Genomic DNA, 21,443 nt, shown 5'->3' with positions numbered 1-21,443 from the left:
TTTCATTTAATGCACTACTGCTTGCTCTGATGTGGTTGCCCCCCTTTTGCAAATGAAAAGCGCACACACACACACACACACTTGTCTTTTTCCATTACCTGTTTTATTGTGGTAGTGAACAAACTAATAGGCATCAGCCACACGGCAGCAGCAATCCATACTCATCCACTCTCGGCACACACACGCCTCGCTCTTCCTACGCACACACTTTCTACCTCCAAGCACACATGCATTCCTACACACTCCATTTACCTGTATTGTTTTTAATATAAAGGCCAACTAACTTTAATTTTAAGATGTTATGGATCAGGAACTGTAGTATATTCTAGACAAATATACTCTTGTCTTTAATACAGAGTATTCAAGACGAGCGTTACACGAAATTGGGAATAGGGTGCCGTTTGGGATGCAGATCCCAACAGTTTCAACCAATAAGAGGCATCGCATGGGGAGTGTGGGAGTGACTGATCATATCGCTCCAGGCCTCTCTCTCACACACACACACAATGGTCGTTTGCCTTCTTCACACACATCATTGGAGAAAGTGGCTAAATGGCTCAACGTCAATGTGGGAACAACGGCAGTGATGTAATTCAAAACTAAACATGCTTACCCAGACATACTCATCCACAGAGTTTAAATATTTGGGCATTGACCTAGACCCTACTTTGAACGACAACAGAACATTAAGATGTCCAGCAAAATCGGATATGTCTTTCAAATTTCCGATACATCAGGATGAATTTACATGCAATGATCTTCTCTCACCTATTGTATAACCAGCTGGCCTCAAGCCAATGAAACATAAATGAAGCCCCTTCGATCTCTATGTAAACAAGCACTGAATATCCTTGACGGGAAATCACATTACCATCACCATAGTAATCTCCCCAAATACAAAACTTTGTTTTCTCAGTTGTCTGTCTAGTTTATAAGATTATCAACTACGTTGCACCCCCACCTCTGAAAGATTTTGTCATTTTAAACTCTGAACACAGCCTGGTCTCCGACTGAGCGTAACATAGTACATGTCAATCCGGGACACTGAAATGAATATGTTACGTTTGGTATGGTTACATAAGACAGATGGTTACTTATGGTAAATATGAAAGTTGGGTGGGTGTTTAATGCGAACTATGCGATCTAGCAACCCAAGGGTTGTGTGTTAGAATTTCATCACGGACCATTTTGGCTAATTAGCAACTTTTCAATTACTTACAACTTTTTTTGTTAGTTTTCAACTACTTAGCATGTTAGCTAACCCTTCCCCCAACCCTAACCTCAACCCTTTTAGCTAACTCTTCCCCTAACCTTTAACCTAACTCCGAAACTTAACCCAAACCCCTAGCCTAGCTAACGTTAGCCACCTAGCTAGAATTCGTAACATATTGTACGAAATGGGTGATGGACATCCACAAATTAATACATACCACACAAAACCCAACATACCAAACATGTCAAATCTTATATGATACTAAATGGAGTGTCATGGATTTGCATACAGAATAAAGCAAAATGCTTTGAGACCAGGTTGCGGAACAAAACAGCAGCGACCTGAACCTCAACAAGAGGAGACTGTGTCATTCCTAAAAGGAATGGAAAGTCAGCATTCTCCACCTCAGTCATCAGAAAATGGAATTCCCGCCCGTCTACCTTCAGAAGCACTAGCGACTTTAAATCCTTCTCCATGAAGGTTAAATCAAAGCTTGGATCAAGGTGCATCAATCCTGCACACATTGACTAATTCTTAATGCACAAAAGTCTCAATGTGTTTTATTCTATTAGTTGTATTTTATGTTTCCTGTGTTTGCTTTCATCTGTTATATCACATATGTCAAACTCATTCCACAGAGGGCCGAGTGTACTTGATTGATGGATTAAGGTCACTAATCAGTAAGGAACTCCCCTCACCTGGTTGTCTAGGTCTTAATTAAATGGGAAAAAAAGAAAAACCCAGACACTTGGTCCTCCGTGGAATGAGTTTGACACCCCTGTGTTATATTGTACTATACTACTGTATGAGTGATGTGTGTGGATTTAGGTATGTTTATGTATTTCGTATTGCTTAGTTAGGGACTGTGGATTAAAATTAGCTGTGTTGAGCGTATTCTGGTGCAAGCATCATATTTCACTGTCTGAAACGTGTTTTTATTTGCACATTGTCCCTTTAAATAAACTACTACTACTTCTCTAATTTACTGTATTAGAAATGCATTTACCACACAAAAGCACCTCTAACTACTCTATTTACATATCATACAACTGCTGCTATTCGAAGCAGGCACAGATGGGGTTAGGCCGCAGGGTACAGTTGGTTTTAGATTAGAGTTGGGGGCCATAAAAAATCTGAACTCATCACGAGGGGCAGCAGTGGATCGCAGGTCTGCGTACCCACATCCATACCCACACAGGCACCCTGCGAGCATTTTAGCGTCCCCTCTTGACAGCGGAGAGGAAAAAAAGAGTTTTAGAGTTTCAATTTCCTGCAATTCTACAAATTCTTCCATGGGGCGTAGAGAAAATGTTGCAGTTTTAAAAACAAGTTTGTTGCAATTCTACACATGTTGCCATGGGTGGAGAGAATCAAGTAACTAACTACTAATTAATTAATTCTCTCCAATTCTACACATTTTGCCTTCCCTTCATCTGCACTGATCTAGAGGAGCAGTATAGGTAAAAGCAAATGACTCTATGCTGCCTGCCTTAACCCATCCAATCTTCTTTTAGATTGGCACAGATTAAATAAAGGCACAAGCAAAGGTAATCACATATGAGTGGGGGCGATGTCATGCATCCTTGATTCCTTTTCTTAGGTGAGTCACCTTCCTTTCCTCAAGATCAATCTGTCCACCTGGCCCATCCCTCTGCTCTCCGATTGGTCTGTGTGTCCGTCACTCTCAGCTGTCCCTTCTCTGTGGTTTATTCATGACAAAGCATTGTGCTGCCAATTCCTACTGGAGTTCCTGCATTAAAGGGGACCTACTGTTGGCTCAGAATGTGGACATGATTTCACTGGTGAATCTGATTGGTAAGTAGTATTCCATTGAACTGTCTGATTGGCTCTTTAGCCTCACCACTTAGCCTATGGCAGATGTTGGTCACAACACAGGCCTGGAGATGCCTGTGGAGGCCACAAGCTCATACTGTGCTAAAGCGTGTCCCTTTAAGTCTGGTATAGTACAGTATTGTAAAGGTTTGAATGTATAGATAGACACTACTGTTGTTGATTCTCCAATTGATGTGTGTGAACATGTGTTTTCTCTACCAGTTCGATAAGGTTCAGTGTTTCAGCTGCTTTCACAGCGAGTGTGGGGGGAAATGAAGTTGTGTAGAGGCCTCTCCTCCTCTCTAATCTTGCAGGGTTTAGTAGTAGTCGTCATAGTTCTTGGGGTTGAGGCAGTAGAGAATGGCCCCTCCAAAAGAGAAGATGGTGGCCCCACAGGCGAGGCCATAGCCCCAGTTGAACTCGTGGTATATCCTCAGGCTGACCGTCTCAATGAACTTAACAGGGTAGAGGATCAAACTGCAGACCTGGAGCACCACTGTTAGGGAGAGAGGAGGAATGGGCGTGAAGGAGAGAAATGGAGCACATGAACTGACACAGAAAAGGAGAGAATAAGGCAGATTCAATAACGTACCTGCAGCGAACAGCATGACAGCGATGGGTCTGTAGCAGTGGCTCCTGGAGCCGAACCACACTGACACCAGGGCCACCAGGAAGGAGAACAGGATGAGGGCTGCACCACCCAGCAACAGAACCAGCGTGGCAATCTGCCAGTCTGAGAAAGAGAAAGAGAGAGAGAGAGAGAGAGAGAGAGAGAGAGAGAGAGAGAGAGAGAGGGGGGGTTTAAGAAAACATGTTCAGTTATGGGGGGGGGGGGGGGGGGGGGGGGGGTCACACAGCCACAGTGAAAAATGCCACAGCCACCGACATGAAAGTCATACAGGTGACAAATCACATTGCACACACACCATCTGGTAACAGAAGGCTTCCTATTCCTCATGGGTATAGGAAGAGAATTCTGAGAATTTGACTGAGATTTGCAAAGAAAATGTTTTCGTGGGGGTTATAAGCCTAGTGATCCATGTTTACAGTGTGGCGTATGGTCCAAGAATGTTAACCCTGCACTAAAATCAGATCTTTACCCAACACAGAAGAATGGACTAAAACAAACAAATGCATGCACGCATACTCTCTCTCTCTCTCTCTCTCTCTCTTACACACACACACACACACACAATAGCACTCTCACACACACACACACACTCTCTCTCTCTCCGTCTCTTTCTCACACACTCTCGCTGCTAGGCTTCTTAATGAATACCAGTGCAGCAGCAGAAGTAGACAAAGTAATTATCTGGGTGACTCCGGTAATAGGTATCCATCCTGACTGCCCGATGCAAAATCAGCAGCAGTCTCAGCGTTTCATTCAGAAGAACTGCAAAACATTCAACTAAAGTAGAGACTAGAAATAGCACTCGCTGGAATGCTAACAGGGATGGGGGGGGGGGGGGGGTGTCTAGCAGCTAGGGGGGGGGGACAGGGAGAGAGAGCTACTAGCTAGGTCTACTATATTGATCTACTTCTCTGCATGTATGGAATTAAAAATATTCTCGGTATAATAAAAATGTTGGTGGGTTGAGGAGTAAGGGATAGAAATGCTCTGGAATTTAATAGGCGGCATTTGGGGAGAAAGCTGGGATACAATGTTCTCCGTGGTGAAGTTTCCCCTCTGTGCAGACCTAGGATCAGATCGACCAGAAGTGGGGGAAATGCAAAATGACCCAAGATCAGCGTCTACTTGGGCCAACTTCACCCTGCGATAGAATGTTAAACAAGCATAGTCTCACATAGCTAGCTGCTAGACACTCTTATCTAACAGGTTAGACTGTGTGGGGGGTAAACTGGCTTCTAGGCACATAATCTTAGTAGACTGAGTGGGCTATCAAGACTGGACTGCTGAGTGATATAACTATATCATTGTTGGGAGTAACAGTCTGGACTCTGGGTGGGGAAATGGCATATGTAAACAAACAAGGCAATGTTATGATGGGGTTGTTGATTACCTATAAGAAATATATGTTAACAAAGTAAATACCATCACAGAAAGGGTTTGGTTTCTAATGATAAAATATACTCATAGTTAAGACACAAAGAAAAAGGCAGATCTAATATGTAATCACACAATGTTCATTACAGTCACAGCTAAATAGGATGATGCATGGCAAATTATTAACCCCTCTATAGCAATACGAGAACCATCAAACCATTCGACAATGAGAGAATGTGACAGCGTGTAAGCCGCTTCAACTACAGTCCCCGTCCTCGTTGTCGGGGGGGGGGGGATTCATTCCATAGGCCGAGCTGCTCGAACATAAACAAACATTCACTTCTTTGACCAAATATGGCTTCTACAATTTAGAGTTTAAAAATGGTCATGTCATCCATCACAGGAAGCTGGAGGGAACCCACAAAACGCAGAGCTCCCTGCGGCCTCAGTGCTTCCATAACATGCGGTACTGACTCGGAACGACCCTTGACCTCTCATTTGCAGCCACCTCACTGGCTGCCTCTCAGACCGCAGGAGCTACACTAACTCCTGTCCGTCTGTATCTAATCATTCTAGTCATCTCATAGTCATTTCGGTCATTTTCCCCCTATCAGACTACAGCTGAAATTGGAAGAGCTACTGCGGTTCTTATCAGTCTGTATCAGTTGTGTAACAGCAGGATACAGAAACTCATCTCAGCAGCTCAGAGATTTGGAACGGACCCACATGTTCTGCGCGAGAAATACAGCCAGAAGTCTCAGTGCTTGAAGGACAGGAAGGGCTAACTATTAATCTGGGGTTGAGTCACAAATGGCACCCTATTCCCTATGTAATGCACTACTTTTTGAGCTCTGGTCAAAAATAGTGCACTATAAAGGGAATATGGTCCCATTTAGGATGCAACCTAGGTACTGTAATGATGACAGAGGGAAATGGTGATATGCAAGATCCAATCTGATCAGTAATTACATATCCCTGTGTGTATTTCAGGAGCAGCCATCCCTGTTAATCGAAAAATCTGTATTGGCCTTCAGGGCCCCTCTCGGCCTGAGACAGTAGAGGGAATGTGTCATTTTTGTTGTGGTCCCGGACAGGCACACCTGATTCTACTTGTCAACTAATCGTCAAGCCTTTGAGAAGTTGAATCAGATGTTTTTGTCGGGGGCTACAACTAAAATGTGTGCTGTCGGGGGTACTCAAGGACCGGAGTTTGGAAACACTGTCAAAGGAGAACCCTTTTTGGTTCCAGGTAGAACCCTTTCTTTCCCCTTCTGTGGAAAGGGTTATTTTAGTCATTATTGTTATTCACTGTATATATTTATTGTGTCACTATTTCTATAAAAAAAAAATATATATATATTTATCTTTAACTCTGCATTGTTGGAAGATCAAATCAAATTTAATTTGTCACATGCACCAAATACAATAGACCTTACCGTAAAATGTATTATTTAAAAATATATATATATATTTAAAACATACAATATACTTGAAGTGAAGACGCTCAACAACTACATCACATTAGTCATCTAACAGCCTCCCATCCAGAGCGACCCACAGAAGCAACCAGGGTCAACGCCCTGCTCAAGGTCACATTGACAGATCTCCCACAAGGTCAAAACCGGGGACCCGAACCAGCGATCCATCAGCCACCGGCCCAAGCTCCCAACCGCCAGGCCTCTGCACCACAATGCCAGGTTTTCTGCACCACAATGCAGAAAACAACCTGAAACTGAGACCAGAAACAGGCTACCTGAGAGCAATGCCAAAACAAATGGTCTATTGATTCTGTATCCTCACAACAACATCTGCAGAGCTTCGATGATTGTATGCCCCAAATATTCAACATTTTGTTGGTGGCAAGAATTCTATATAATAATTTCAACTGAAAAGACTTGAATCGTGCGTTGTTTTATATAGCAACACATACACCCTGTACCATGGAATCGATACGTCAAAAATCTCTTCCCAACCCTTTTGAAATATGTAGGGCCGTGAAATGTTCAGAAAATATTTACTAAATAAACTAAAGTCAAAAAATAATAGGGCAACAATAAAATAACAATAAAGAGGCTATATACAGGGGGTACCGGTACCGAGTCAATGTGCAGGAGTACTGGTTAGTCAAGGTAATATGTACATGTAGGTCGGGGTAAAGTGACTATGCATAGATAATAAACACCCTCTCACTCACCATCAACAAAACTAAGAAGATGATCGTAGACTTCAGGAAACAGCAGAGGGAGCACCCCCCTATCCACATCCAAGGGACAGCAGTGGCGGAGGTGGAACGTTTTAAGTTCCTCGGGGGACACATCACGGACAAACTGAAATGGTCCACCCCACACAGACAGCGTGGTGAAGAAGGTGCAACAGTGCCTCTTCAACCTCAGGAGGCTGAAGAAATTTGGCTTGTCACCCAAAACCCTGACAAACTTTTACAGACGCACAATCGAGAGCATCCTGTCGGGCTGTATCACAGCCTGGTACGGCAACTGCACCCGCCCTCAACCGCAAGGCTCTCCAGAGGGACTGCACAATGCATCACCGGGGGCAAACTACCTGCCCTCCATGAAACCTACAGCACCCGATGTCACAGGAAGGCCAAAAAGATCATCAAGGACATCAACCACCTGAGCCACTGCCTGGTCACACCGCTACCATCCAGAAGCCGAGATCAGTACAGGTGCATCAAAGCTGGGACCGAGAGACTGAAAAACAGCTTCTATCTCAAGGCCATCAGACTGCTAAACAGCGATCACTAACTCAGAGAGGCTGCTGCCTACATTGAAACCCAATTACTGGCCACTTTAATAAATGAATCACTAGTCACTTTAAACAATGCCACTTTAAATAATGCCAGTTTCAAAATGTTTACATATATTACATTACTTATATCATATGTATCTACTGTATTTTATACCATCTATTGCACCTTGCCTATGGCCGACTCATCCATATATTTTATATGTACATATTCTCATTCACCACTATAGATTTGTGTGTATTAGGAAGTTGTTGGGGAATTGTTAGATTACTTGTTGTTCTACAAGGAACTGATAAGGGTTTTACCTGGAACAAAAAGGATTCTACCTGGAACCAAAAATAGTTATTCAAAGGGTTCTCCTGTGGCAGGGTACCCCAACTGGCGGAATTCGCAGGCAGGTTTTACTGAGAATTGTGTGAGAAACAAAAAACATCCCGTCGGGAGCAGTCCTGTGGCTGAAAACAGCTTGCTGATGAGAGAGGTCGAAGGAGAACGGCAAGAATCGTGCAAGCTAACAGGCGGCCCACAAGGAAGCAAATAACAGTGCAGTACAACAGTGGTGTGCAGAATGGCATCTCGGAACACACAACATGTCGGTCCTTGTCACGGATGGGCTATTGCAGCAGACGACCAGAACCGGGTTCCACGCCTATCAGCTAAAAACAAGAAGAAGCGGCTCCAGTGGGCACGCAATCACCAACACTGGACAATTGAGAAGTGAAAAAACATTGCCTGGTCCGACAAATCCCGGTTCCTGTTGCGTCATTTGGAAGGCAAAATTAGAATTTGGCATAAGCCCAATCCAGCCTGGTGTCAACGGCCCAGGCTGGTAGCGTTGGTGTAATTGTGTTTACACAATGTTTTCCTGGCACACGTTAGGTCCCTTGATACCAACTGAGCAACGTTTGAATGCCACAGCATATCTGAACATTGTTGCTGACCAGGTGCATCCCTTAATGGTTACAATTTACCCTTTGTCACATGGGTACTTCCAGCAGGATAATGCGCCATGTCACAAAGCATGTATTGTCTCAGAATGGTTCCAGGAACATGACCATGGGGTGTTCCGTTTACTTGAGTGGCCTGTGCAGTCCCCAGACCTCAACCCAATAGAGTATATTTGCGGTGAGACGGAACGGGCTGTTCGCAGCATGAATGGTAACACAATGGTAACGCAGTCCAATCTGCAGCAACTGCGGGATGCCATCACGTCAGTATGGACCAACATCCCTGTGGAACGTTTCCGACACCTTGTCGAATCCGTGGCCCAAATAATTCTGGAGGCAAATAATTCTGGAGGCAAAGGGGGGTCCGACCCGGTACTAGATGGGTGTACCTACTAAACTGGAGTGTATGCGATCATATACAAATGTAAGCAAGGTTTGAAACGATTATATTTTATGTCTGTTTGGGCTTCTTGCAGTCAATTTGCAGTCTACAAATGATTTGTAATTGTGTTCCGGCCCCCTGACCATCCGCTCAAGAAAAATGTAAAAAACAACCCCTATGGGGTCAGCCGAAGAACCTTTTTAGGTTCCAGATTGCACCTTTAATTCTCAGAGTGTATGTGAGGAATAATATGGTGCCATTTTGGGATGCAGCCTGAGTCTCATATTCCCCCATCATCACCTCTGACTGAACTAGAATCAGTGCTAATAATGATGAGTGCTGCCTGCATAGTGCTCACACACTCGCTCCACATTCGTTGCGCCCCTCCCACTGGACTGGCATCAGCACAAAACGTTCTCACAGAGACACTCCATATTCCTGAGACTGTGTCAACCCCTGCATGTTTTGTATCTGACCCGACCTCTGCCCTGTGTGTGTGTGTGTGTGTGTGTGTGTGTGTGTGTGTGCATAATAATAGAGAGGGACATCAAAAAAAAGAGAAACCGTGTGTGTGCTTGAGCGTAACATCCAAACGTCACCCATTTCCATTTGTCATCTGCGTTAGCAGAATGCTCTTTGGCACAGACATATAGGACATCAGCAAACATGCACATCTATGCACAACAACCCTGCAGAGATCATTATTTAAGGGTGCCAACCTGGTAATTGCAACACTAACACCATTTGTGTAATGACCAGGGCTTGACACCGAGAAAACCTGGATATTGGGAGAAGAAACCGACTGATTACTGTGAGTCAAATCAATATGTAAGCCTAGTGCAAGGCCAAGCCTGACAAAAAATAGCAGTTTGCTGTGTGCAGTTAATGTGGCCTGCTGGCTGCTGCTGACATGGAGACTCCATGTCTTTATAAGGAATCAAGCTGCACTTTGTGTCAGAGTGACAGTAGGAAGAAGCAGGGACAAAATGACCTTCAGTTACTCATCACAGAAACAAAACAGTGTTGTCAGACAAACAACAACAAAAAACCTACTTTCTGCCTGCACAACACACAGGACAACAATCAGCAGGCCAAAAATAACTCGCTAAAAAGGCACATTAAACACACGTGGCGGAATAATTGAATACAGATTGTTTCTACAAAAGATTCTGTGCTGGATGAAAAATAAGTCCCCTTTTCAGAGAGAAACACAGCATTTCTCGAATGCGGCACTTGTTGCCCTGGTTACACTTATCTCCCGGCAGGATATTTGGATCTTTGGGACGTTCGGTTCTCAAAGTTTCCCTTGCTCCGTGGCCGGCGGAGGAACCCTAACAAAGGCTGATTTTGTCGGCAACAAAAGCCCAATAAAACCCCAGCTGCACCACCGCTCGCAAGGCATATTACCCACATCATTTAGCGGCACGCTGGGCAAATAGAAAAGGGGGTAACTGGGAACTTTGTAAAGTCTCATGTACTTATATTATAAGTATTACTTTGAAATAAACTATTTTTAACTGAGAAAAGACAGCTGTTTTAGAGTGCACACATCTTAAATGGGGAAAAATGATGCTCCTGCTATTTCCTTTTAGCCCCATCCACCCCATAAATTGTTACTGGGCAGAGAGAAAAACAATGTTTGTGCTGATGCACCAGTGGACTCAGCAGCAGAGGATCCATTGTCATTTCTGAATTAATATGCATCTCAATGGATGCTTTGAATATGACTGTGGGTATCAAAAATATCCCCAAATCCCCCAAAATAGAACCCTATCACATGTTCCCTAATCACAAACACAATATAGATGCATACGGGCAATTTGAACAGTTAAAACACAGTCATAACTGTTGACTTTAGTAAGCATGAGGAAGGTCTCTCTCACCAGTCTCGAGTGTGGTGTTGCACTGCCATGTGTCCGAGGTGACGGGCTTCCAGCAGGACTCCCACAGAGACAGGTAGTACTGGTTATCCGCCGTTACCCACGCCGGGCTCAACACAGCTCCGACATCCAGACAGAGCGCGAGGAAGACGCACACCAAGCCCACCAACTTCAGGGGCGTCAACGCCGATACGCGCACTTCCTCCATTCCACTCCCGGATGAAGCCATGGATGGCTTATTGGGTGCTAAACAAAAGTATCTTTCTCCGAGGATCGTGGGTTTGCGGTTGGGTCGCAAACTAAGAATTTTGGGATTATCCCCCGCGGTATGGAGAGTAGGCAGCCTCTGCGCGTCAGGGACGCTGCTGCAGCCGTACCACAACTGCTGATGTGACTGCACTGCACATTGCTGAAATATCACAGAGCGGCACCTGCAGGGTCACCCCCCCTCCCATTTTCTCTCTCTCTCTCTCTCTCTCTCTCTCTCTCTCTCTCTCTCTTTCTCCCTCCCTTTCTCTAACTCTCTCCCCCTTTCTCTCAGAAGGAAACAGGGGCTATGTCATCTTATTTTTTATAATTGAACCTAACCGATTCTTATTTTTTCAAGGTAGCCAGGCACCACACCCTAACAAGGTCATTTTCCTTTGCCTAATTCTATCACAATCAAATTTTACCAGTTGAATGTAGATACAAATATAGCTTTTTTGTATTAAAATATTTCAGAAATATTGTATTAAAATACGCAAATTAGGTGATAATTCAGCCTAAATATTTTGTTCCATTTTATTAAAACACTCCAAGACCGGATTTATACATAGCAGATTGTGGATAAATACACGTTCATGTTTGGATATGTGTAAAATACTAAAGGCCTACCTAAAATCAATTTTGGGCAACAACAAAAACATGAATAAAGTGTATAAAAATGGTATGCCATATCAACAATTCCCGATGTATAAGTCTGGAGAAAAAGTCTAAGGATACCCACACAACATTTGGTGAATGCAGATGCTACTGAGGCTGAGTGTGGGAAGAGTCTGACTTTAGGGAAATGGCAGTTAAAGACAACTACACTGAATTTAGACTGCCAAACACTTTTTTTTTAAGCCCCAATCACCATCTCTTCAAAGTAAGTTACTAAATTTGGTAACATGTCCATTTAAAAGTGGTTAGAATTCATGACATTTTGATGGCGTAAACAAACGGAAATATACATTATCATCAACTTTTTGAAAAAAATACTGCCTCAACGCTCTAACCACTAGGCCGCCCATTCAATGAACATGGGGGTTTTCATGGGAGTGAAATTATTTGATATGATTCATGGTTAATTTCACTCCCATGTAGGCTGTTTGACCTATAGGTGAAGTGTTCATTTTAAACTACAGTCAAATGTGATCATAGACTGGAGTTTGATTAGACATTTTGTATTTGATATTTTGATTTAAAACATCCCAAAATTAATTGGTTTCTCCTAAGCTTGCATGCTGCATAGGCATGCATGATACATCCCATATCTAACTGTCAGTTAGTGGCTTGCTCTTCAACCGATCACTGCCCGCACCTGCCCGCCCGTCTAATATCACTACTCCGGACGGCTCTGACTTAGAATACGTGGACAGCTACAAATACCTAGGTGTCTGGTTAGATTAAATTAAATCTAGAATCGGCTTCCTATTTCGCAACAAAACATCCTTCACTGCCAAACATACCCTCGTAAAACTGACTATCCTACCGATCCTTGACTTCGGCGATGTCATTTACAAAATAGCCTTCAACACTCTACTCAGCAAATTGGATGCAGTCTATCACAGTGCCATCTGTTTTGTCACCAAAGCCCCATATACAACCCACCATTGCGACCTGTATGCTCTCGTTGGCTGGCCCTCGCTACATATTCGTCTCCAAACCCACTGGCTCCAGGTCATCTATAAATCTTTGCTAGGTAAAGCCTCGCCTTATCTCAGCTCACTGGTCACCATAGCAGCACCCACCCGTAACACGAGCTCCAGCAAGTATATTTCACTGGTCATCCCCAAAGCCAACACCTCCTTTGGCTGCCTTTCCTTCCAGTTCTCTGCTGCTAATGACTGGAACGAATTGCAAAAATCACTGAAGCTGGAGACTCGTATCTCCCTCACTAACTTTAAGCTTCAGCTGTCAGAGTATCTTACAGATCATTGCACCTGTACATAGCCCACCTGTAAATAGCCCATACAACTACCTCATCCCCATATTGTTATTATTTGTTTTTGCTCATTCGCACCCCAGTATCTCTACTTGCACATTCATCTTCTGCACATCTGTCACTCCAGTGTTTAATTGCTAAATTGTAATTACTTCATCACTACGGCCTATTTATTGCCTTACCTCCCTAATCTTACCTCATTTGCACTCACTGTATATATACTTTTCTATTGTGTTATTGACTGTACGTTTGTTTATTCCATGTGTAACTCTGTGTTGTTGTTTGTGTCTCACTGCTTTGCTTTGTCTTGGCCAGGTCGCAGTTGTAAATGAGAACTTGTTCTCAACTGGCCTACCTGGTTAAATAAAGGTGAAATAAAATAAAGAAATTACATTTAAAAAAGCCCCTAGCTGTACCTCTACTGCAATTAAAATGCATAGGGGTATTGTTTTTAGGCCAACAAAAAGTTTCAACCAAGACAACAGAAATGGAAAAATGACTCGACAACAAAGAGGAGTTCATGTCGCTCTACATTTGGGTCATAGCCAGATAATAGGGTTTCAACCATCAAAGATAAAGCAGAAGTGTGCATCGGTGGAAAAAGTACTCAATTGTCATACTTGAGTAAAAGTAAAGATACTTTAATAGAAAATCACTCAAGTAAAAGTGACAAATTAAAATACTACTTGAGTATAATTCTAAAAGTATCTGGTTTTAAATGTACTTAAATACAGTAATGGAAAAAGTAGGCCTACTTGTCATACTTGAGTAAAAGTAAAAAGTAAATGCTATACATCAAATTCCTTATATTAAGCAAACCAGGCAGCACAATTTGTAATTTGTATTTATTTAAGGCCAGCCAGGGGCACACTCCAACATTCCAACATAATTTACAAAAAAACTCAGTATCTGTGTTTAGTGCGTGCGCGTGTGGGTTCACGCTTGTCTGTGTGTGTGTTCCTGCATCTGTGTTTGCATTTGTGTGTTTTAGGACTGTAGGACGACTGTGCCTCGTGGCAAAGTCTTTCTACATAATCACTGATGATTACAGATTCTAATCAAGAGGCTCTCAGGGGAACAAGAAGGCACCGAGTGGATCATCACACACTAACACAACACCCCCTGAGCCACAACAACACAATACATCAATCACAACACTAAGAGACATCACACACTTACTCACACACACACACACACACACACACACACACACACACACACACACACACACACACACACACACACACACACACACACACACACATTGTGTAAATTGCAGCAAATTTGCCAGTAAGCCTGAGCAAGATCCAAATCAGTAAGTGGTATAAAGTCCTTAAGTTAAAATATGTTTAAGTACTACTTAAGTATTTTTGGGGAATATCTGTACTTTACTATGTAGATTTTTCACAACTTTTACTTTTACTCCACTACATTTCTAAAGAAAATAATGTACTCCTTACATTTTTCCTGACACCAAAAAGTACTCCTTACATTTTGAATGCTTAGCAGGACAGGAAAATTGTCTAATTCACACACTTATCAAGAGAACATCCCTTGTCATCCCTACTGCCTCTGATCTGGCAGACTCACTAAACACAAATGCTTATTTTGTAAATTGTGTCTCGAGTGTTGAACCCTGGCTATCCGTCAATAAAAATTAAAAAAACAAGAGTGTGTCGTCTGGTTTGCTCAATATAAGACATATTAAATGATTTATACTTTTACTTTTGATGCTTGAGGACATTTAAAACCAAATACCTTATTGTTTAAATCAAGTAGTATTTCACTGGGTGACTTTTACTGGAGTCATTTTTTTTAAAAGTTGTCTTTACTTTTACTCAAGTCGGAAAATTGGGTACTTTTTTCACCACTGGAATGAGTCCACCATCTAAGCCATGTATACCAAGATATCTGAACCTCTTGATGAGCTGGCGTTGTGGTCCTACTAAGTGGATGGTGTTCTACTAAGGATGCTACAACTACACTACCTCCATCATCTGGGAAACATGCCTGGCCCTGCGCTCATCCCTGTCTCTAGTTACTCATGTGACTCCTGGGCACGCCTCCAATGGCCCCAGGGAAGTGGCATCCTACGTCTGACACCAGTGCAGTGAGTTCAGGAGATAGGGTTGAATGGGATTGAAACCAACAACCTTGGGTCTGTCAGTCGGATATCTAAGCTATTAATACCAGAGATTTACAGTCAATGTGTTTGTCAATGGTGTTGTGCTATTGGATGTTAGAATATTTTAGGGACCTTAACCCCGCACCTAGTGACATGGCTCAAAGGTTCAAACCTCTTGGCATAACGGCTAAGGTGTTGGCTTGACAGTCACTGGATCTGGGTTTGAATCCCGGTCAGGGGCACCCCCTGATTTCACAAAATTGGTGTCAGAAGTGGGATGGCGCCTCCCGGGTGGCGCAGTGGTTAAGGGCGCTGTACTGCAGCGCCAGCTGTGCCATCAGAGTCCCTGGGTTCGTGCCCAGGCTCTGTCGTAACCGGCCGCGACCGGGAGGTCTGTGGGGCGACGCACAATTGGCCTAGCGTCGTCCGGGTTAGGGAGGGCTTGGTCGGTAGGGATGTCCTTGTCTCATCGCGCACCAGCGACTCCTGTGGCGGGCCGGGCGCAGTGCGCGCTAGCCAAGGTTGCCAGGTGCACGGTGTAGCCTCCGACACATTGGTGCGGCTGGCTTCCGGCGCTGTGTTAAGAAGCAGTACGGCTGGTTGGGTTGTGTATCAGCCTTCGTCTCTCCCGAGCCCGTACGGGAGTTGCAGCAATGAGACAAGACAGTAGCTACTACAACAATTGGATACCACGAAATTGGGGAGAAAAAGGGGTAAAATTCACAAAAAATAAAAAATAAAAGAAGTGGGATGGTGCAAAGGCGGTCATCTGAGAGGTGTGTGCACGAGAGGGACACACTCCCCCGAAGGAAGGGGAGTAATGTAGTGACCTTAACCCAACAACTAGCGACCTCCTCAAGTGGTTTCGAACCTCTTGCATAATGGTTAAGGTATTGGCTTGACAGCCGTTGGACCTTGGTTCGAGTCCCGGTCAGGGCCACCCCCTGAATTTGTCACAACATTGTCAACTCTTCAGTTTAATTGATTGATAGTCTAATGCTACTGAGTGATGAGACTAACAACCGATTTTAAATTGTACAGTGCTATCTATTATTTTATCATTCAAGAGATCATTTAGATAATGTCATTTCAGTACACTTTGTTAAATGACAAAATGCTTAGTGTCTAGGCCCTAGATTGCTAGGGCCTAGACACTAGACAGTAGATTGCTAGGGCCTAGATTGCTATTGACTCGCGAGTCAATGCCTTCGACAGGCAACGTTTTCTTGTGCATTTAATCATTAACTAAATGTGGACTACATATCTCCAGGGTGCCTAACTGTGCGCCGTGAGTAGCTTTACACAGTCTCTTTAGTTCTTGCTGCACACTCACAAATGATATAATGTGAAACAAATAATGATATTGTGTAGAAATAGCACATAGCCTTCTAGGGATTTGATGCCAGTCACCTGACTGTCCCTTTAAAATGGAAAAAAGAGAAAACGCCTATCCAACAGGCTTTTACGCGTGCGTAGAAACATTTTGGCCATTGAGGCGTTAGTGGAGCTTAGAGCGCATTCGGGAAGGAAAACAGGTAAATAAAAGTTGAATTATTTACCATTTTCATTTGAATAATAAATGCTTTGAATCCTACGTTTATTCTTGAAGCGGTCAGCTAAAACCTTTGCTCATCGGAACGATAGGAGTCTCTCCTTAGCCTACAATGTAGCAAATCAGTCAGCGAAATTGTTACAAATCATCCGATTGTCAGCAAGCTAAACGTCAGCCAGCTTCAATCTCGGATGTTGTCCATCTCTCTCACTGTTCACACCTATAGGCAGCTGTGATAATATCGCCAGAGAATAAAGCAGTTTTTATTGTTCTAATAACGGTTTCGCGATTCACATCCTGTGGCGCTTTTGAAGAGATGGAAGGAACGGGGCGGGCGGCGCGTTGTTTGTTACATTTCTGCTGGTGTTCTATTTCGGTCATCGCGGTAACATTCCTGTGTAACCCTGGTCAGCGTTTGGTAATTCATCTTTTAGCTGGCCACGGATGTCTGGAATTCACAGTACACCGTGTGTGACGGCCAGTTCCGTTAATACGTCTGTCAGGAGTTCAATAGGTATAACAGGATTATGCGAACTCGGATGCTCTATGGGAAGAGTAACGTTAGCCTTAAACACTGTGGCAATTATGAACCTAGGCCTACTTTATGGTTTGTATATGTAGAATGCTTTAAATGTCTGAATCACCTGGGTTTTTTTTAATTGTTTTTTTTCTGACTAGGATTACTATTGTCTTGTTTCCTCTCATTGACTTTGTCCCAGTTTAAAAACATGGAACTGACTGTTTCTGGTGAATGTTTTTCTGCCAACAGACACTGTCACCCACCCCAAACAGACCAGCAGGAATCATGGGGAGTGGTACGTTTGTTCTCTAGGCTATTCACAGGCTTCGGCATGTACATTTACGTAAATGTACTACAGGCAAGGCTGGTCCTTGTTTAAACAACTACTCAACACTGTGGTTTGTCCAGGAAAATACAAATGTTAGCCAACTCTCCCTTCTGTGAGTCTAATCAATGTTTTTTTACACACAATATGGTTCCTGTCCATGGAGTCCCAAATCAGTCCAACAGAGGGCCGCTCTGTGCCCCTCTCTTGATTCCCAGAGTTAGTTTCATTTATACCGACCCGGATTGGCCGTTCTAATCAAAGAAGCTTTTGTTTTATACAGAAATGCAGTTAGTAGGCAGCTCCCTCTTTTCTGCTGGCTTTGTACTATCCTCTGCCTCTTTTCTCTCTCTCTGCATCTCTCCCTCTCTCCCGTCTTTTTGTCCTCTGTTCTCTCCCTACCATTTCTGAATCTTTCATCACATTTTCTCTTTCTTCCTCCCCTTCTCGCTCTTTTCTCTTCCCTCCATCTCTCTCTCTGACAGTGTTCCTGCCGTCGGACCTGGCCAACTCCGTGTTGAGCCGGCAGCGCAGGGACAACAGCTACCTGCTAGAGGAGATCCGGCAGGGCAACATCCAGAGAGAGTGCAGGGAGGAGATCTGCACCTACGAAGAGGCCAGGGAGGCCTTTGAGAATGATGAGAAAACTGTGAGTGAGACACACACGCAACACACGTGCGCAACCAGGGTTGGGGTTAATTCCATTTCAGCTCCGTCTAATTAGGACGTAAACTGATATTCAAATTCCATTTTTATTTTTTGTTTCTTATATGGGAAGCATTGAGGAAAATTTGACCTCCTTTGTTTACTTCCTGAATTGAAATGGAATTGACCCTAACCTTGTACGCAACACTCGCTCACGCGGATGCACACACAATGCTCTTTGTCTCGCTGTTGCTCCCTCATTGACACACACGCACTTGATAACAAAAACACGTGTAATCCTACTCCAAGTGTGCTGGCCTGTGGAATGTTCCTGCTTTTCAGGAAGTGATTATAATCAGCAGGAAGGGTAGCTGACTCTGATAGTGCTGCTCAGTAGGGAGAGGGTCATTGCTGCAACTATTGTCAGGACAGGGAATGCACAGTCCGTCCTGCAGAGGGATGTGCAGCACGCACATATGTGGACAGCTTTGTGTTTTTGTTTTGTATGCGTGTGTGCTCTCTGGAGTACGGCATTCAGAATGCTGCAAATGGCATTTGTAGACTTCACATGTTTCTTTTACCGTAAATGCCCAGGAATTGATAATTCTGCCCAGTAATTGGTCTGATGTAGCTCTCTGATTGGCTGCAGCAACGGTTCTGGGAGGAGTATGTGCGGGAGAGCAGCCCAGGTGGCGGGCTGCAGTCGGCGGTTGGCGGAGTCCACTCCCTCTACCTGATCCTCCCCTTGCTCCTGGTGCTCCTCCTCATTGCAGCAGTGGCCATCACTGTGTGGCGCTGCCACTCCCGTAAGCGTTCGGAGCGCAGCCCCGCCCTGGGGGGCTCCCACCGGGACCCCACACTATCAGTGGTCTCCATGGACCAGTGGGGACGGGACTTCCACGACCACTCCGAGCTCAGCGTCCATAGCAGCCCTGCATACCCGGGCTCAGAGGTCACGTCTGCGAGGGGAAGCAGGGGAGAGCCACCGCCGTCTTACGAGGAGGCAGTTGGCCATACGGATGTGCACATAGAGACCGAGCCGCCGCCTCAGTATGACGACATCATTGGCCATGGGAAGTGAAGTAACCCCCCCCCCCATGCTCTGTCTTACCTGATGCCCCACCAGCTCCCCTCCTCTCTCTCCAGCCCCCATCCAGCTATATCATCCTCTTGGTCTCAGCCTACACCTCACCTCCCTTTAACTGTTACGTTACTACACTAACGGAGAGTTGTGGATGCAATAACGTCTACGCTTGCACTGACCATCGGATAGGAGTTGAGTGATAGCAGAGACGATACCAAATGTTTGATATCACAAAACCAAAATGTATTTTTTTTTTTTCATTGTATTTTTTTAGCTTCCTCCATACTACCATAGATTTATGTTATGACTACCCTGGAGGTTCGGGGCTTGCAAATGAACGGTGCATGACAATTGTGTGGTGTAAAGGAAAAATGAGAGAACAAACAAGTTGTTTTGGATGTTCAGGAAGTGAATTGTTAAAAAAACAAGCAATTTTGCTGTCGTTTTAGCCATATGTTTTGGTAAGCCAGTATTGGCTATGTACACGTAGACTTACTGGATCTATGCCAGCGTCGTATGAATTGTGGAAGACTGTCCCAAATGGCACCCTATATCTTTATACAGTGCACTACATTTAACCCGAACCCTATGGGTAGTAGTGCACTAAATATGGTATAGGGTAGTTTGGGATGCAAGCCTGTGTCTGTCTGTCGGAGTGACATTATCTGAGCTGTGCTGGCGTGGAGTGACCTGCAAGGGAATATGGGCCAGGAAGCAGCAGAATATGAAACGACAATGGCCCTTTTTCACTCACGGCGATAAATGCCATTATGGACAGTGTGTGGGTGAGCATGTATAAGAGTGCACTCGAGTGCTTCTATTTTTTTTTTTCTGCAGATAACTGTAGTGACTACATTGATACTAATGTAGTGGATATATGTGGCGTGACTGAAGTCACTTTCTGTTAAGGCTCAAACTGAGCCGTTTGCTCATGAATTCTAAGGCAAGTCTGGTTTGGGTCTATTCAGCGCAACTCAGCAATGTCACCTATTGATACAACGGTCTATTTTACATGCTAATTATGCAGCTGGGGGACTAATTGCAGACATCCTAAGCACCGACTATCTGCCTAATATTCATTATCACAATACGTCAATGGCCCTGTACACACTTTAGGATGTACAACTGATTTACTACTCATTTGACACCCTGGTTATGAAACAACGGATAGTTTGGCCGGGATTCAATCTTATCCACGTTATTTGCGCGCTCGCCCTTTGAAAGTAATTTCCATTAAGCCGTCATCTAGTGTTTTGTTAATGCAGGAACATTGACTTTTTAAAAAGGTGCATTGTCGACCGCGTTTTACCGATTTTTGAATCCTGGCCTTTGTCTGCACAGTAAATGTTTACACACTAATTGTGCAGTGTCTCCAACGCTTGTAATAAAACATATTTTACAAAAAACTTTCTATTGTGCCATATGTTGTACATTAGTTGTAGAACTAATGTACGGGGCCTGCGTAATATGTTCATTACAGATTTGCGAGCACTGATGTTTTTTGTTGACCTGTGGATCTCAGCACTTGTCCCAATGCTATATGACCTGTGACGTGTTGATGGTCTATTTGTACGTTCAAGACAACTCGAACGATGAGGCCCGAGTTTCCCACTTGGAAGGTATCCGAATCAACCTACGCAAATAACTATTGTTCATTTTAACTTGAGGTTCTGAGCTGTCATGAACGCTCCATATGGCCCTGTCCAGACACAGCCCCCACCCACTTGAGGATTCAATATATAATAGACACAGTATGTGGTGACATACAGACGAGGTGGAATTGTTGCTAAATTGCTTCCACCTGTCCGTTAAGTTCAGGTATAGGTAACGGGGGCAAGGAATTCTGGGCAGGGCCAATTTGTTGTACTGTTACCTTTTTTGAAATCCAGTTTTTACGCCTTAAGCAAATGTAAAAAAAAAACCTTTGAATATGTACTGAGCTTGAATTGTAATTTATAATAAAAATACTTAAACATG

The 21,443-nt window shown here is 43.9% G+C and overlaps 2 protein-coding genes across 5 annotated transcripts; one reads left to right on the top strand and one right to left on the bottom strand.

Moving 5' to 3' along the window:
• Positions 1 to 81: 81 nt before the first annotated feature.
• Positions 82 to 11,389, bottom strand: LOC139408992 (transmembrane protein 47-like). Its single transcript, XM_071153584.1, has 3 exons — positions 11,031 to 11,389; positions 3,639 to 3,779; positions 82 to 3,542 (listed from the first exon to the last, which is right to left on the bottom strand). The coding sequence occupies exons 1-3, from the start codon at positions 11,254 to 11,256 to the stop codon at positions 3,364 to 3,366; spliced, it is 546 nt and encodes a 181-aa protein (XP_071009685.1). The 5' UTR covers positions 11,257 to 11,389; the 3' UTR covers positions 82 to 3,363.
• A 5,409-nt stretch (positions 11,390 to 16,798) lies between these two features.
• LOC139408989 (proline rich Gla (G-carboxyglutamic acid) 1) lies at positions 16,799 to 21,443 on the top strand. 4 transcript variants are annotated; one of them, XM_071153569.1, is made up of 4 exons: positions 16,799 to 16,875; positions 17,662 to 17,707; positions 18,223 to 18,386; positions 19,032 to 21,443. In XM_071153569.1, exons 2-4 carry the CDS (start codon positions 17,698 to 17,700, stop codon positions 19,461 to 19,463), a joined length of 606 nt encoding a protein of 201 aa, XP_071009670.1. In that variant the 5' UTR covers positions 16,799 to 16,875; positions 17,662 to 17,697; the 3' UTR covers positions 19,464 to 21,443. The 4 variants fall into 4 exon arrangements, with proteins under 4 accessions (XP_071009670.1, XP_071009668.1, XP_071009669.1 ...); XM_071153567.1 differs by having other exon boundaries at positions 16,816 to 16,875; positions 19,014 to 21,443; XM_071153568.1 differs by lacking the exon at positions 16,799 to 16,875 and adding an exon at positions 17,337 to 17,406 and having other exon boundaries at positions 19,014 to 21,443.

The sequence above is a fragment of the Oncorhynchus clarkii genome, chromosome 5 (assembly GCF_045791955.1).
Source record: "Oncorhynchus clarkii lewisi isolate Uvic-CL-2024 chromosome 5, UVic_Ocla_1.0, whole genome shotgun sequence".
In the NCBI taxonomy this organism is placed as follows: domain Eukaryota; kingdom Metazoa; phylum Chordata; class Actinopteri; order Salmoniformes; family Salmonidae; genus Oncorhynchus; species Oncorhynchus clarkii.
The sequence above is the reverse complement of the archived record's forward strand: the minus strand, read 5'-3'. Positions and strand labels throughout refer to the sequence as shown.